Genomic DNA, 18,780 nt, shown 5'->3' with positions numbered 1-18,780 from the left:
TCTGGTTTATTGGTGATTATACAAATTGCCCTTAGGTGTGAAGCAGAGCATCAGTGGTCTTTGTTTGCATCTGTCTGTGTTGGCCCTGTGATAGACTGGTGAGCTGTCCAGGGTGGACGCTACCTTCAACCAAAGTGAGCTGGGATAGGCGCCAGACCCCCGTCACCCTGTTCAGGATAAACAGGTATAGATAATGGATGGATGGAGGTCCCAAACTGAGTCTTTTATTGCACTCTTGAAGATATTTTTTGTGGTTTTAAGTACCAGAAACCATTTCAATGTAGTTTTACACCCCCTTTCTTAAGCTTCTCTCTGGAGCTCTTACATGAACAAGCTTTTTTTGTGTCCATGTCTTTAAGGCACATTGATATCAATGACCCTCTCTTCTGATTGGCTGACGTGTTTCTGAGTGACACAGGTCCAGATCAACCACAGGATTTCTTTTGAGTCTTGTAGCCTGCTACCTCCGCAATGCTATGACTGCTCTGTGTTTTCGTCCAGATAAAAGTTTAGATAGTGGGCTGTGCTGAGGGTGGACATAGGCCTTGAGTGTGGGCTATGTGACATCATAAACTTACGTAAGTCCACATGGCACAGTCTCTCTGTGGACTAAGGGTTTTGACACTTTTGCAGTATTTATATTGCACCTAGACCTGCTTTATAATCACAAAAGAAATGGAAATCTCATAAATGTTATATTATATTGGTCCTTTACGGTTATGGAACAATCATGGTGGAAATAAAGGTAAAGTAGATGTTCAGTTTAAAATGAACAGTGGCCTCCTGTGCTACAGAGACAGAGGGTTGTCACTTATGAATGTAATAGGGAGTTAAGAGTAAGGGTAAGTTAAGGCTGTTTGACATGAAGGGAAAAGAGTTGTTCAAAAATGAATGGTGTTTTGTCAGTTGTACGTTTTACATTACTCATGCTGAAGTAGCATGGGGCCACCAGTGAAGATACATGGTTCTCTGGGAAGTGGAAAAGTACATTCAGGAAACATATTACATTAGTGCCTCTGAAGCACAAAAAGCTATTCCAGTTCAAACAAATAATACAGGTGCAAATGAAGCGCCCCCCCCCCCCCCCACACACACACAATATAATGTGTTTTAAGCAAACTATTCCTGTTCATATCTGAGCACAGACAATGCACTCTCATCAGTTAATTTTCCTTAATTAGTCATTCTAAGTTCCATGTCTCATTTGCAGCAGCCTGGGGAGCTTTGTTAGGGCACACAGTATCCCAGTAGACTGCAATAAAACTTCTGTTACTCTACTAAGTGACTGACTCCAGTGATCAGTTGTTTGTGGCAAATAAATCTAGACAGCAGTAAAACAAACATGTAGCTTGTAGCAGCTTAAAAATAAAAAGGTTTCACAAATCTATTAAACCAACCACCATGCAGACTACTTGACAAAAAGGGCTCACAAAATCTGAACCATTAACCATTTTACAGTTTCGTGGTTGTTGGAGATAAACACCAGAGAAGAGGCTTCATGATGGTATCCATCTGATGTCATTATGTGTGGAAGCTACCAAAGTCCTTTCTCCCTAACTTCTTAAACATGCAATAGTCAGTATCTTCTATGTAAAACACAAAATGTAAAACACTGCTAACATTTTAAAAACCTGAAGACGAATTCCCTCATTGTCTCCACCAACCAAACAAACTGAATCAGACTAGCAGGCCTGTCACAGGCCTAAAGCCTGTTAGCGTGTTTAGCTCTGATTGGGCAGTTATTTTTTGCCATTGCCAGCAAAAATAAATGCTGGCATATGGAAGGTAGTTCATGGAACATGAAGTTAAAAGTTCTCAACTTTCCCCAGGTCATTTGGATGGATGACGTTTGACTCTTTCGTTGCAGTGGGTGGTACAAAAATGTTTTTGAAAGAATGGCAAGGAACGGTGTCCTTTTATGTTTGTGGATCATGGGTCAATAAGGTGGCATCCCATGTGCATCATACAGTAGGATTTTTTTCGTCTTAGCTGGCAGGCCGCCACCTCTGTTTGGGTGTTGAGAGACAGACAGGTTGTTTAGTCATCTGCGTAACACAGCACCTCAATGTACTAAAGCAACTGCTACTGCACAGCTCACACCACACCGTATGTGTAGAGAAAGGACCACGTTAGCATCTATTCAAATTCAAGTGCAGAGTACATTTTTGATGCTGTTTAATGTGCTGCAGCTGAGCGACTAATTAGCTATCTAACCTGCTTAGACTGTTTTCATGTTTACTAGTGATGTAAGAAGGATAATTTAGCAGGAAATCTAATGTAGGTTGTTGTTGTGTAGCAAGCTGCTGTCTGAGTCACTGTGACTGTCTGCTCTCCTTATAATAGAATGCTAACCTCACTGCATTCTGCATCATTTGATTGGCTGTATAGATATAAAGTCTCCCTCTATTTAGATGATGCCTCGGTTTATTGTGTGAAATAAATTATTGCAATTAAAAAATTGTATTTTGGGCTTCTAACTTTTTTTCTAAAAGAAGTATACTGGAGTTACAGAGCAGATACAGTATGTATGTTGTAGCAGACACAACATACAATTTACCTTAAATAATGCTTTCCAAATGCAACTTAAAATAATTTAATGCATGAATTCCTGTTGCTCATATATAAGAAATGATCAAGTCGATATGACGTGATGAGTAAAATCTTAGTGGACATCATCAATCCATGTTGATTGATGAATTGCCACTAAATACATAAAATCAGCATCTCGCTCTGAACTGTACTTATTTTCATACATATATGAAGACGTGTTTACAAATTGTTTTTGTCATCAGATCCTAACATCTACACGTTGTGACATTGGCTGGCAACGGTATGTGAACCTCTAGGATTAGCAAATAATTTGAAGTTGATATTAGGTTAATTTGGTTATGATTAATGTACAAATCTGATGATGTTTTATGTCATATTCATGCAGAATCCTAGAAAATCCTAGAGGGCTTACAAAGCCCCACTCTATAGGAGTCAACAAGAGTGATACAGTATACTGTAGGTGATATGTCAAATTGTTGTATGATCTGACACCAGGGACACAGGAAGACATACAATATAGAATATTGTGTATGCAGTCTATAGTTTTGAAACAAGTCTATGATTATGAAGAATAAATTAGAACACATTAAAGGCACACTAAAGATTACCCTCAGGCCACATTCAAACAGACAACAGCAAAAAAAAATTAAAAAATGCAGCCCTCTTATTTATTTCAGTGGGGCTGTTGTGTTGCTGGTCACCATAAGAACATTCCATCGTTTTAGAATCCTGTCCTATATAGTTATGAAGTAATATTATAAACCACTGTAGAGTGTTTTCATGCCCCCGAAGGTGTCAGGAGTTCAGTTTTTTCCTCCGTTTTGCCCCCAATCACCTCTCCTCCTGTGTCCCGTCTTTGTCTGTGGCCACGCCACTCACCTCCCGTGGCCACGCCCCTCACCGGTCCCAGCAGATGCAGCCACTCACCCCTGATCACCACCTGCAGGTGTGCTGCATCTCCCTGATCACCTCCCTGGACTATATGTAACCTGCCCCTGCACAACTCTGGTTGTCGGTGCATTTTTGTTAGCCACCCATCCGTCCTCTGTCTGCTCTCCGTCCGTCTTCCATCTGCTCTCCGTCAGCTCTCCGTCAGTCCTGTTCCTGTTCCTGTTCCCGTTCCTCCGGCCTCTGTGTCTCCTGCGGATATCCCCCGTCAAAATCACCAGTCGGTGGAGTTGCCCTCCCGGCTCGGAAGATTGTTGACGCCGTCCCTTCCGCTGATCTGCCGGCTGCCCTGTTACCCGTGTCCCCCTGGAGCTGTCGGTCGAGTTGCCCTCCCGACTGGACGTAAGTGGACACGCTCGGTGCCACCTTTTGGTTTGTAGTTTTTTGTTTGTTTTTTGGACAATAAAGACTGTATTTTTGGAACTTGAAACCTCGAGTCTGTGAGCTTGCATTTGGGTCCTGGAAAAACACCCACCACATAACAGAAGGTATTGATCTATCATCCTATGCGGCCTCCCTGAATAGAATTACATTATTTCACCGGTAACTGAAGCACCATGTCCCTTCCAGTCGTGTAGAGATTGAGTTTAATTTTATCAGCTATGAATCCAGTACTAAACACACTATTCAAATCAAACTTTTCACTGAATCTAGGTTTAGCTTTCAAAATGCAAGCAAGTAAAGTTATAAATAACTTGGATTAATGGAAACATAATTAGTGACTTAGAAGAAAGAAACAGCAGATTTTAGTGACAACATGTTTCCACAACATGAGAACGCCATGAGCAGCAGAGAATGTACTGTACTGAGCAAATACAGACACATTAAACACGTACAGATTACTATTATTCTTTATTTTAAGTGCTGGTTGCTTTGATTGATTTGTGATAAAAATATAAATTAACATCTTTAAAAATAGATGTTAAAGTTTATCTGTGTATACACAGTAATGAAAATAGTATTTGACCGAGAATATATCATTGTGCTAATGCTTATACTTTATAATAGCACAATCAGCCACAGCAGTATGGGTTCTCCCTGGCTTGTAAAGTAAGAATGGAAGAAGCTGAGTAAGGAAGTTTCTGGGTCAATAAGCTCTGGTTTCCAACAAAGGGTTTTAGGATTGAAGGCAGCATTTGAGAGCCAATAAAACAGCAAGGACAAAGGCCCCATGAATGTCTTTAAAGTTGACTTTCCAAGTGGAAAATGTAGGAATTATGATAAATAAAATGAGTGACACATCACAACAAAAAAGGTGCAGAAATGACGAGTTTATACTGTATATTGAACACAGTTTTTGCAACAAAGAGCTAGTTGAAACACAAAAACTCCTCTGTGCCATTTTTGATGGTGCAACATCAAGCAAACAGCTATCTCAAACTAAATCCTTACTCTCACTGTTTCAGTTTCTCCAAAGCGCCTTCTTTCTGGGACAATTTATAAGGATTGTTATCCACATAGATGTGCATGTTATTTATAAAAGCCACTGATCTGATAGTCATCTGATGACACAAGTGAAACACATCTAAAGTTGAATTTTGAAGCAATTCAAAAAATTACTCTTGGCACCTCAGAAATATCTCCTTTACCCACTCATTACTACACTGGAAAGTATAGAGCATTTTTTGAGCTGGGATTGAGAGAAGAGATGTGAGAAAGAAGAAACGGAGAGAATGATGTGGAAATACAGGATGAGATGAAGGAAAAGAGGCAAGATTGACCCAAAAATAAAGAAGGGAAGAGCGTTAATGAGTACACTCAGGTTTGCTCAGTTGCTGTGACAACGCACTAGCTCATTGCTTCAAGCTACAAGACTGCACATCTGATGAATAGACACGCGCGCGCGCGCACACACACACACACACACACACACACACACAGAGTGTAGAGTCAAGAACACAGTATATCCCCTCAAGCTATTGTCATCAGCACGGGTTGCAGCCATCCAAAACCCATCAGTACACAACACACTTCGCTGACAACCAAAATGGCACATGACCATATGCCTGCACGCTTATGTGTACGTGTCTCTGCAGTGCAAACTATCAAATAGGTAAACAGACATGCCAACATTACAAATGCAGCCAAAGCTTTTAACCAAATCCGTAAGGACCACCGTGCTGTGACTGTGCCAGTTGGAGCGAGCTGAATAGTTTGGAGGAGGAAAGAAGAGATCTCAAAAAAGGACGGAAAAAATACCCCACAATGCAGCAGATCCTCCTGCATCAGGACCTCAGGCATCCACACTGACAGGCAGAGCATGCAAAACAATGGAAATATACTTCCTGTGTATAGCTGATCAAAATTGTGTGACTTTGACCATATTTATGAATCACAAACCTGGCACTAAAGACACGTTGTAGGGCTGTCCTGTCTTAATGTCTTTGCTTTAGTTCTTCAGGCAGGAGATAGTGCTTTTTGTCAATCACCTGAAGTAAGGTTAGACATAATGATTTACATACTTATTCTGCAGTAGATATCTGTGATTGTATTAGAGCTTTGTGGGCATCGGAAAGAAGGATTCATCCTTTTTTTTCATCAGTATGAATAAATAGACAAATGCCTAAAATATCCGATTAGTCTTGACATTATACTTCTCTGGAGGGCATTCGGATATGTTTTAAACTTTTATCCAGTATGGCTATGTTTGGATAGACAACCCAAATCAGATTTTTGTCATATCCAGATTGCACATGAAATTGCAATCTGGATCTAAAACCACATTTGGAGGTGGTTTGAAATGCGATTCCAATCTGATTTCTACAGATGTGACTTAGTACAAACGCTCAGCTGGCTCAGATCGGATTTTTTGCATCACTTGCAACGCGACACACAGTAGCAACATCAATTTAAGAGTGACAGAGTGAGCAGCATCAGCATTAGCATTGTTAAATATGATACCCATACATAGGATGAAACAGTCAACCTCCACTTGCATCCCCCAGTGTGTGCTATTATGTGCTGATATCACATCGTATGAGCCTGGCATTACAGGAATCTGTTACTATAACCTTGCTAAATAATATTTCATTATTTTTCTAGCGATAGAGATTTTATTTTATTTTATCAAACATAAATCTAATGTTGAACCCTTTCTCAAACTTTATTGGACCAGTTTCGGGTTAGCTTTCCTAACTGGTGAGTTACAAATAACTAAAACAGGAAAATCTGTAATCACCTCTTATTGGCTATGGCAAAAACCTGGCATTTTAGAGGCAAATTTATACGATTAATATTTGAATATCAAGTATCTTTGTTGGACACATTCCAAAACCAGGTCCAATGCAAAATCATGAAGTTGCTAACTAAGAGATTTCCTAAAATTGACATTGTTTGACACTCCCAAGCATACAGTTCACTGGTTATCGAAGTGTGGTATTAGGGAGTGTTGTTTTGTTATCTTCACAAATTATCTTTGCCTGAATAAAGACGCTGCCTTAAAGTCACCTGACACCTGATATAATCTACTGCTGCTGATGTTTATCATCATAAACAGTGAGGCTGACAGTCAGCACCGGGTAAATGAGAAACATTTTACTTCAGTGTTTCTTCTCTGCCTTGTTGCCAATAAAAAGAGCCAGAAGAGATAACAAAAAAAAGAAGAAGCATGAAATAGTGTAAGAACTTAACATGTGAAACTAAACTCCAAATCACAGAGAAGCCTACAATTGTAGTTGTAGTTAATTAACTACAACTACACAAATATGAACGGTGATAAAGCAGCTCAGTAGGGCTCAGGCTGTAACATGTTTGTTACGCCTCCCAAACAGGACCAGTATATCATGCACAAGAACACACAACGATGTCGCATTCATTGGGATGAGGCCATATTGTAACTGACTATGCTATAGATACTACAGGTGTGAATGACTCAATGATATTAGCTGTGGATTTGATTGTATACTGATTTTTATCACAGGTTTAGAACATCTTTGATTCCTGGATTTATTTATTTTTTTCAAATATTAAATGCAATTATTTCTTGACTTTATTAAATTAGGTGGTATTCTCCTTTAAGCTGTACTGTGGTAGCAGGTCTGCAGCAACCTCCAATGATCTCTAAACAGTAGGTCACAGCTGCAAGGACAGTGTATTTGGATGTGAGTGTTTGTGTGTGTGTGTGCGTGTGTGTGTGTGTGTGTGTGTGCATGCGTGCATGTGTGCATGTGTGTGTGTGTTTCTGCATGAGCACTGAAGGGAAATTTCCTCCCCTTGGGGCCAGTGAAGGACCTGGGGGTTCCAGTTGACAACACTGATAACTAAGATCAGCTGTTCAGCCAGTGAACCTCCTCCAGCATGATACAGACACACACACACACACAACCACACAATGTGTGCAAGTTGAGCAGAGGTGGAGGGAGAAACAGATGTTTCATTGAATCATCTTCTCATCCTCATACTGAGTCCTCAAGGCACAAACACACAGACAGCCCAGCTCTGCAGAGCACAGCACAGAGCCTCTCAATCTCTGTCTCCTCTTTGATGTCAGTCCAACATGAGGCACGACGACAAAGGCAGCATCACTGTGCAAATCAAAAATTCATTAAAAACGGAACTGTGGAAGGTATACCTGTAGAATATTGATGTGGAGCTCGAGAAATGATTCAAAAATCAAAAAATTAAATACTGCAAGAGGTTAAAATCGAAAGGACATAAATATATTAAATTTGAATTGCATGTCTGGCAGATGCATGAAGCCAAAATACATTTTATTATGCACATTTGAAGGAGCACAGGGCAGGATTTTGTGGTATTTTGTGTTGAGGTTGCAGACTGCAAACCAACAAAACACACCTTGCTGCACTCTACCCTTCCAACTATGTAAGAGACTCTATGGTGGACGTGAAAATCACAAAAAACTTGAGAGACCCCTCTTTAGAGTCAGTGTTTGGTGGTAGGCTACTGTACAGAAATGGAGCTGCAACGTGTCGTAGTTTGTGGAAGAGGACCCACCCACTATGTAGATATGAAGGCGTTATTCTAAGATGACAAAAAGACAGACATTCTTAGCTTCTGGTGATCATGCATAAATATAATTGTAATTAATTAATATTATACTCCATTTCTGCCAACAGAGCCTCCTAAATCCTTCACACCGAACATTTAAAAAGATTAAAGATATCAGGTGAAAGTATGGTGTCATCTGCATACTGTTCTTTTTTTGAGGGGTTAATTTTTGTCACTAGAGTAATTATTCTTCCATCAAGCATGTTACTGATGATATTCAGCACTTGCACAACATAAATAAGATGTGTCCTTCACCGCTTACCTTCCTAAGCAGGTTGCAGATCCTCTCAATGTTCCGCAGTCTCTCTCTCTGTATAGGAAAAAATAGGAAACTGATTGAATTTTCAAAGATTCGCACAACATTTCGTCATATGGTTGTTGGAATCTGATGAAAGATGAAGCTGAACTGAAATAGTACAAATATATACTTGCACTGTCAGATACCCTTAGGCACTTCTAAATGTTAAATTGTGTAGTGAGTCTATTTCGACAAAGCAATGTTGTTTCAAATGACACACTGCTGTCTACACTTAACATACATTTGAATGAATGACTTGCCAACATATGTCGTTTGTCTTTGCGGTTAGAATAAATGTGTTTTTGGGCCATCTGTTTAATGCACACAAAAAACATACATACAGTATGGTGGTATTTAGTTAAACATAAACTCTTTTGTGTGGACATGTACAACTTGTACTTGTATAGTGCGGTGTTCCAAAACAGTCGCAACCTTCTTCGGCCAGCGCAGTTTGAAAATAGGTCAAAAGTCCCTCCCTTTCTTCTATGTAGCCTGGACATTGACAGTGAAATGTGTTCAGCGTTTCATACTCAGATTGCGGACCAGTATTAGTATCCAATCTGTACTTGACAGTGTCAACACATTCATGCACTCAAAACAGCAAGAGTAAGTACGTGATTTGAGATACAGCCTATATGTCCAATGCTCGAAGAGGTCCAAGGGAACTTGTTTGGGTCTATAACATGTCGGTCCACGATGTTTACATAAGTTTCTATATTTCAATATGTGAGTGTTCTTAGCTTGTATATTACGCTGTGAATTGCAGCATCAGCATTCACCACAATGCTGACTCTAACAGCTACCTTCTAACCACAGCTTTTAGCATCATCATCAAAAAGTTATTAATTCCTATGGATGACGCAACCGAGACTTGACTGGCGGTGCTGAGGGTTCTACAGGGGCGGATGCACACCTCTGGCTGCTTATAAAATTGTATATTAATCTGATCGTCAATCTGTTTGTGTGTCTTTTGACTCAGTCAGTTTGACTTTATCTGGGCCTCTTATGAGCCATGCAAAACGTCAACAACGGAGGCTCCACGGGAACGATAAAATATATGAAAATATATTTAGGCTCATGCAGAACATCAAAGCCAGTGTGTCTAAAGCTGAACTAATATTTAGTAACCACACTAGAAAAACAGGATTAAAATGCATGAAAATGTGCTGAAATAATTGGAGTGAAAACACATTTTGCTGCTTATGAACACTGTATTTATGGGTGTTGCTGCGCAGTGTTCTGCTTATTGTTATTTACTTTTTATATACTGAAAGCCATGGGCAGTATCTGTATCTTTATACCTTAGCCTAAATTGAGCCTTGGGGTTTTTTAATCTGAGCATTTCTTTCCATCATATGTTTATTGCTGAGTGTGGGCAAGAAGCTCATGAATTTGTTTTTTTTGTGTAAAAATGTGCCGGCAAGAATTTACCCCTGCTGAAGGACAGTAGGAGCAGGCAAGCAGCAGTTTGTGTGTATGAGACAGACGTAGGCTCCCATAAGCTCAGACAGGCAGAAAGTGGTGTGTGTGTGTGTGTGTGTGTGTGTGTGTGTGCGTGCGTGCGTGCGTGCGTGTGTGTTTGTTTGTATGGAGGCAGTGAGAGGTGGCTTGTGTAAATTCGCAACTGTCCGTCAGTTATTTCAAACACACAGTAGCACCATGAAATATGATTTTGCTGGAGCTAAATTAGTCAGGGATTACAATTTTAAACCACAGACTGTATATATATATATAAAAAAAAAGAACATTGTCTTTATCTCTATCTGTAAAGGGAAGCCAATGCAGAAGTGCCTTGATGTGCAATACAGTGAGGGCTACTAGGGGATGTGGGACACGTTACCAGGGCTGAGAGGTAGTCTAAAATGTTTCTATTCCTATCTAAAATCGAACATCATAACACACAACCAGACTTTGCAGATAACAGGCCAGGCCAGTAGACTAAACAATTATATTTTATTTCAATGCAGCTGTCCAAACTACCACACCGAGTAAACACAGCGAGCATAAAAGGAAGCTAACATTTTACAGTAGATGGTCTTATGTGGTGCTGACTACATCAGTGTGCTGGGCTGCATGGTTGGGATGCTGTGCAGTTGGTAAACAAAAGTTATTTTACTACTGTTTCCTCATCAGTGGAAATGTATTTGTTGTAGCCGTATTTCCTTATTTTAGAAATGTTGAAAAAATTTGGGACATTGTGTGGACACTGGACAAATTATAAAAATGCTGTGCAGACCCACATGAAGTGGGACACCTGTTCACCCTAACTGTGCTTCTAAATGCAGTGCTGCTGTACTCCTAGCCTGCCGTCACCAAAGACTAAACATGAGACCTGCAGGGTTGTTGTATGCGGAATTAAAGATTACTTTCTACAACGGACTTGTGATTGAGTAACCATACCTCTTTAGCCTTTCACTCTCACAATATCTTGGCCCTTAATGAAATAGTTTTTAAAAGAATATTGAAACATTTGCTTTTTTACAGAAAGATTGTTACAACCTCATGTTTGTGCATTAAATATAAAGATAATATGGCATTTATATCCTCAGTTATTGTAATTAAAAATGTCCAAGTCATATTTACATTCACGTCAGTCTCATGCTCTTATCAGTCTTGTGTTTTCTGTTCAAAAGTATTTACCTGACTGTATGCTGCCAGGCCATCTCTAAAGAGCTGGTAGACATGATTAGCAACTTGTTGGTTTATATCGCAGCAAGGAGTTGGACCAAAATAGATCTACAAGAAGGGTGAACATTGGACTTACATTCACCAGGTGGCCAGAAACACAACTTCATAGCAATGTTTATGTTATTGTGTTTGCTGGCTGAGTAATTCTCTTTGTGCAAACACAATTCACTTCCCCAACATCCAGCTCCTTCCACTACTGCTGCTTTTAAAGTACAGATATAATAGTGGTGTTATTCTTCTCAAACCATTTTTAAACAGAGAATATATAAAAATGATAAAACATGACGACCTTTCCAGCCTAGTCAAATGTTGGTCCTTCGTGTGCCACCAAAACAGCTCGGCTCTGTCGAGGCCTGGACTCTACAAGCCCTCTGAAGGTGTCCTGGTATCAGGCACCAAGACGATAGCAGCAAATTCTTTCAGTCCTGTAATTTGTAGGTTCTGACTTGTTCCAGAACATTCCCCAACACCCTGTCACCACATCATGGTTTATCCTTCCTTGGACCAATAGTGGACCAAGCAGCACTGCACAAGTCTTGAAGATGTTCCAACGCAGTCATCTGGCCATAACTATTTATCCCTCATCACAGCCGCTCCTCTTTACAGCAACCTGTTTCTCCTGAATCCAACATGTTGACAACAAGAATCAACTCTTCACACAGGCGTGTAATATATCCAAGAACTTCAAGTTCACTGCTGTTACAAGATGATATGTTATTTACTTCATTGTGGCATTGTCTCATTGTTATTTCAAAGTCAAATGCATTTCTGTTCTGCAAATGCTGAAGGGGCGTTTATAACATTTTCCTACATATGCATTGATGAGCATGTACATATAAATATTTGATTGCTATTTTTATGAAGTACAGACTGCTACAGAGGTTTCTCCTGGAGAATGATTCATTTATGGTTGTGCTCTAAATAATGAAACCAGAGGTTCCTGGGTAGGAGGTGGCAAACAAGTCTGAGGTAATACCACTGCAACAATAGTGAGAGACAGAGAGATAGGAGGAAACAAGTGAAAGATAGTTTAAAAATGTGGGTGACCACTGAATCATTTTGTCACATTTATTTCTTGTGTATGTGCATGTTTCGATTTGCTTCCACCTCTTCTGTCTCTCATCTCCCCAAAAAGGCCTCATGGGAGTTTACCTCATTCCACAGAAGCATTTAAAGGAAACTTTTTATTGTTTCAAATGTTTCAGAGTGTAAGGAAAATCCATTTCAGCTGAGGGAAAGTTTGACTTTTATGTGCAGTGTACAGCAGAAAAAAAAGGAGAATCTGTGATTGGGAGGAGGTATAGCTGAAAAGTGCAGTCGCGGGCAGAATTTATATTCAGGTTTGTGGATTATAGATTTCAACAGCGTGAAACAGGAAGTCTTTCATGTTCTTCAAAACGAAGAAATGTAACCCCTCCTTCTGTCCTCAGTGTGACCTCGACCACTGAGTATATAGATTTACATGCACACATACTCCTGTCTCTCTGATGAAAACAAACCACACAGCCATGAAAGGCTCGGTCTGATAGGCAATTATCTCCACTGCTAATGTCTATTTCTGGTCGAGACTGTGCACCTAATCAAGGACCGGACCGACTCGCTTCTGCACAACATCGTCCCCCCCACGCGTTCATCTCCTGCCGGGTTTGAACGAGGACGCGCAAAACATATTCGGCTCAAACCAGCGCTTGTGTGTTTGTGTTTGTCGGTGTACATGTGCCTCCACCGCCACAAATGTCTACTCATTAGCAAGCAATTAGGGTGAGGCCTCTTTGAAATGTTACTCAGGGAGAATTTGCTTGACAACCAGGAGAGCAGCGCGGAAGTATAAACAAGAGTCAAAAAGGAAGGGAAGGTGATGGCTTGGTGAATGACAAGTGGGGCTGTGAAGGGTGGATGGTGTGAGGATTTTAATTTGACCTTGATTTAACCAGGTAGACCGATTTAGGAGTAAATTTACAGCTTGAACAATAAACCTCTATAGATGGAAGAGTGTGTTCGCAATGTTTAAATGCTGTAAGATAAATTTCCCCTTAGACTGAAGTAAGACTGAGACGTAAGATTTGGAGACAGGCATGGTGCAGCGAGGGAGATGGAGTGATTTAAGGAGAGGGTGTGAAGAGGCTACAGAAACTGTCATCACTTGTGCTGATGTCCTTGGTGGGATGCTGATGAAAAACATTAAAATTCGTAAAAAAAAGAAAAGAAAAGAAAAAAGCACCCAGTTTCTCTTTCATTCATCTCTCTCCTCAGTTATCTCTCTGATTCCAAAATTATAGCTCCCGGCTATAGCTTCATTCCTTCATAATAGAGTGCAAGTGAATATGTAAGAGAGTGCATCCGTGCCGCTCTGTGTAACAGTCACACAAACAACAGATGCCAGCAGCCGAAACTACACAATACACTAAAGGCAACAATGCTATGAAAACTGAAGTGTATTTTCATCTCACGACATCTGTGTTTGTTTGTCTGCATGTGGGAGAGTGTTGTGTATCTGCGTGAAATCATGGCTGTCTATAAAAACGTAACCTTTTTTTTGTGGAGCATTAGATAATGGGTGCATAACTGTGTTTATACATGGCTAAAAAACTACAATAGAAGTGTACTTGTTCCGTAAATAAGGTGAAAAAGTCAGACTTGACTACCGGTGCTGTGTTCCAAATGACATACTTCCCTTAGGACACCAACAAATAGTGATCTTACATATTAGGACTGTTACTTGTATAGTGCAGGAGTTTTGACAGAGTAGTGTTGTTTCAAATCACACACTGCCATTCCGCATAGACCGGAAATAACCTCAGCATGTGAATACATCCCCCGCCAATTTTTTTAAAATTATTTTTGACTATTTTTTCCAGAAATATAAGTGTTTTTGTGCCTGCCGTTTAACACACTCAATAAACACACTGATGGCTTCTGTCCAGCAGCAGTAGTGGAAAAATAAACACTTTTGTGAGGTGTTCAGGAACAGTGGCAAATGCCTGCGACGGCTTTATTTGATAATTCTTTAAGTCAGTGTCCCCTTCCTGCTACATAACCAAGATGGCGAGTGTTTAGAGTGAAAAGTGTCCAGTGTTACACACTTCTTTTTTGGACCATTTTAAGTGCATCATCCTGCTACTTGTACTGCACTGCATGTTTCTGTACTGGACTGTGTGAACGCACTTATGCAGTCAAAATAGGGTGTTCGTACACAAGTAAGCCATTTGGAATACAGCACTAGTTTCATAGCTGTAAAGGGCAGTACAACAAAACAAGTAGGAATGAAGTGTACAAATAAAACTCCAGAGCTCCATTTCGTCCTGGTGTTGGTTTGTATGGATGATGACAAGGTTATTTGTCACTTTTCAGTATTATGACAGGAGAAATAGGACATGGGGCTGTTTGTGAACACTGTCAACTAGGAAGTGGGACATTCCCAAATGGGAACTTTCAAAATTACAAACTGATTGAACACATGATGTGTTAAGACAGCATGTCAAAGTTGAAAAAAGTGGAGCATATTCTCCAATTTTACCTTGATTAATGGCTAACAATTTCACTTACGTGATCTGATTTTCCTGTGTGACTAAGCCTCAAGTAAGACATCATGCTGCATTCTAAATGTAAAACACAGTTTTTATTCAGTTTTTTTCTATGCTATTTGCTAGTTGGCTATTCTCACTTTATGAGTCTAAAGGGCTGATGCCACAGCATAAATTAGATCATATTCAGATCATATACATTCGTATATATAGTAACTGACAGATTTTCAAAATGTTTGACCGCTGAAGCCTTATATTAACTTCTTCTGAGTAAATTTATTTTTTGTACAGAAAGATGTTGTGGATTTTGCCTCCCATATTCCAGTGGAATGAAAAGGATATTTGAATGGTCACAGGACGAGGAATTACACAAAGAAAAAAAATAAATGTTTCAATCTACACTGGTTGGCCATGAAGCAAACCCTTTGTAGTGAACATGAGGCACAAATACCACAGGCCTTGTTTTGTGCAACAATGTTTTCTCAAATTCTACCAAAGCTAAGATAAGGCTTCAGCAGTCAGTGTTGGGCAAATCAAGTCTTCCAAAGCCTCTTTTTATGTTTCTACAGGCACTGTTCTCATGCTGAGGAAGAGGAATGATACATCCTGGCAGGCACATGTTGGTTTGTTGCTGGGACTGTACAATAAAGCTTCATGCAGTTGCCAGGACAAAGATACCCACTGCCATAACTGCCACGACTGTAGCCTCACATTAACGTCAGCCTAACTTTAAAATGCTTTTTAGCATATAGGAAGAACTGTACATTTTCTCCCACCATCTTTAACAATGTAATCATGGTACAAATGAATTCCTTCATGGCCTGTTTGGATAGGAACTGGATAACATTTTTAATGAACAAAGAACATAATATTAAGATGGACCAGAAAAAAAAACAACTATCTTTAACTCTGTTGTGTGCAAATTGTAAAACCAGCAATTGACCAGTATAATTTTTGCAATACAAACAAATTATTTCTGTAAAATGTATATATGAACTCTCCAAATATAGCTGTAAGAATTAACTGTGAGAATTAATTCCCCTGTCCTGTTTGTTTCAAAGTTACAACATGTTATTGTGAGATGGCAGAAGTCAAAGAGGAAAAAATAAAGTTGAATTTTTTAAAGAAAATGGTTCCATACTGAAAACCTACAGTTGAAACACTGAGAAATACAGTAAATCTGTACATGTTTTTTTCCCCTTAAAATGCACTACAGACCATGTTCAGAGAATCAGGTCTGAAGTTGCCCTTTTACACATGTAATAGAACATTGTTTGCGTCAGACACATTCTCAGGAGTGGAAATACAAGTACAGGATAGAAACGGTAACCAACCCTCACTGTGAATTCTTTGGACAGTGACTTGTTCTATTTTCATATGAGTTCAGACATTACAAGGAGCCTGTACGCCACAGCTGGCAAATTAAAGTTTATTATGCGATCTAAATGATTTGGACATTTACATCACAGCATACAGCTCCTACAGCTAATATCTCGATCAGGGTTGCAGTGCATGTGTGAAAGCATTTTTAAAAAAGTTGCTTGAAATTAAAAAAAAATGAGGATGCATTTTACATGGAAGTGCTAAACGTGCTCACACTGGCTGAAGTTGAAGTGGCAATTTAACTTTATGAGTAAGTTTAAGTGCCAGTTAAAGTGAAAATGTTAAAAGGAGTTGAGGATTATGTTGATATTCAACCACTGAGAGGATTTGAAGTCAGATGAAGTTGAGCTCAGTTAAAGTTCAAGTGTTGAAAGATTTTGCCAACTTACGTTATGAACTGCAAAACTGTCAGTGAAACATTTGAAACAATGAAGTTGAAGTTCCAGTTGAAATGGAAGTGCTTAATGTGAAAACAAAGAATTTGAAGATTCAGTTGAAGTTGAAACACTGAAAGGATTTGAAATGTCTGTCAAAGTTGGGCTGAAAGTGACAGTTGATGTGAAAGTGCGGAAATAATTTTGTACCACATTTTCAATGTATGAAATGAAAAACTGGCAGTTAAACTCTAAAAGCTTTTGGAGTAAATGTGAACACCAGAGAAACAAAAGGAGTCTTAACATTGAAAGGAGGAATATCCCAAAAAATGAAGTTGAATTTGGTAATCGAAACTAAATCCTATGTGGTTTCTTAGCTACATGGCAGGAACGGTAGTTTAGATGCAGATTCACTAGACTACAGTGAAACACGTAAAATATGCATGGACAACACATGTAGACTACAGACTAAAACACATCCACAAAATCATAAAACATGTACAAATCTCCAAAGTTGTTGAAATCAACCAGAACATCAATTATAATAGGTCCTTCAGCAAAAAAGGCCCCACTTTTCTCAGCAACCATGTTTTGCTATGCAGCTGCCTGAATACAACTTGCTGCTATAGATTTTAATGTGTATGTGTATGTGTGTGTGTATGAGTTTGTGTGTGAGAGAGAGAGATAGATAGATAGATAGAGAGAGAGAGAGAGAGAGAGAGAGAGAGAGAGAGAGAGAGAGAGAGAGAGAAAAAGAGAGGTGCCAGAGAGTTTTAGATAAAGTTTGCTGCAAATTTGGGTGCAAGAGGTACAGATTGATAGAGAGATAGAGAGATGGCACCTGTGTGTGTGTGTGTGTGTGTGTGTGTGTGTGTGTGTCTGTGAAGAGTCCGCCCGATGTGGAGTACCCCCCCCCCCCCCCCGAGGGAGCAGGCTGACAGAAACTGCTAATGAGACTGCCTGGTTTCAAGGAAGAAAGACAGAGGCTAAAAGAGGAAGGAGGGAAAGCAGGTTGGGAAAGATTATGCAAGGAGCGGATCATTTCTGTAAGTGTATGAATGTGAGACAGGTAAAAAAAAATTACAGTATGGCCGGTTACAGCATTCAACATGAAACCATCCACCTTCTGGATTTAAAAAACAGGCAGGATGATGGAGAACTGACAGGAGGTTTTCTAATTTTATCCCAAAGAAATATAGAAGTAATTTATGAGAAGCAGTATTATCAAACTATTAACACTGACACAAAGTGAAATGTAAGAAAGGCACAAGACAATCAGATTCTGTATGTTGTCATCAGATTTAACTTTTTCATCTCCATTTGTCTGTATATCTACGGATATTTCTTTTGCTAAAATCTGTGCGAACCAAGCAACTAGCTAATACTAATTTTCAGATGGACAGCCAGAACACAAATCTGGAGAAGTGAATTTAGTGAATGACATACAGGAAACTTGTGGAAAAATGTTATTGACTGATAATTATATGAGAGAAGTTGAATGAGAGTCTATGGAAACTGGGGCTTTTTGGAGCCAACCTCGAGTGGCACTTGGTGGTATTACAGTTTAAGGCACTTTTGCATTTGCCTCATTTTTTGGAGCCGGAAGCTACGTCCACTTTTATATACAGTCTAAGGTGCTAACATTATTTTTTCTCATACAATACACATGAGCAATGCCAGGTACATTTTCAATGAAAATCCTCAACAACTTCTAAGGAAGTAATGTGTTTTACATTTCCATTTGCCTCAGCAGCAATTTATTATAATAAATGGAATAAATTAGGCTAAATGAGAGTAACTATTGAAGGGTCCAGTTTAAATGTCATTCATGAGAATAGTTAAAATTTCAGATAAAAAATGCTGAAAGGAATTGAAATGTCAGCTAGAAGAGTCAGAGTAAGTGGAAGAGCTACTACAGTGTATTAATACAAAGTTAATACATCAAAGCACTGAGGGTTGCACCTCTCTGCTATCAGGAAACCCCAATTGGTATTATTTTTTTAAAGTA

The 18,780-nt window shown here is 39.4% G+C and overlaps 1 protein-coding gene across 1 annotated transcript in view; it reads right to left on the bottom strand.

The window, feature by feature from the left end:
- Positions 1 to 18,780, bottom strand: part of cnih3 (cornichon family AMPA receptor auxiliary protein 3) — an 83,881-nt gene that overhangs the window by 45,014 nt on the left and 20,087 nt on the right. The window contains 1 exon segment of the mRNA XM_069142009.1: positions 8,768 to 8,815. Coding sequence (XP_068998110.1) covers positions 8,768 to 8,815 — 48 coding nt within the window.

This window comes from Embiotoca jacksoni, unplaced genomic scaffold, assembly GCF_022577435.1.
Source record: "Embiotoca jacksoni isolate LCO1_2020_lvr unplaced genomic scaffold, fEmbJac1.0.p SCAF_95, whole genome shotgun sequence".
Lineage (NCBI taxonomy): Eukaryota > Metazoa > Chordata > Actinopteri > Embiotocidae > Embiotoca > Embiotoca jacksoni.
This window is presented reverse-complemented; position numbering and strand designations above follow the sequence as displayed.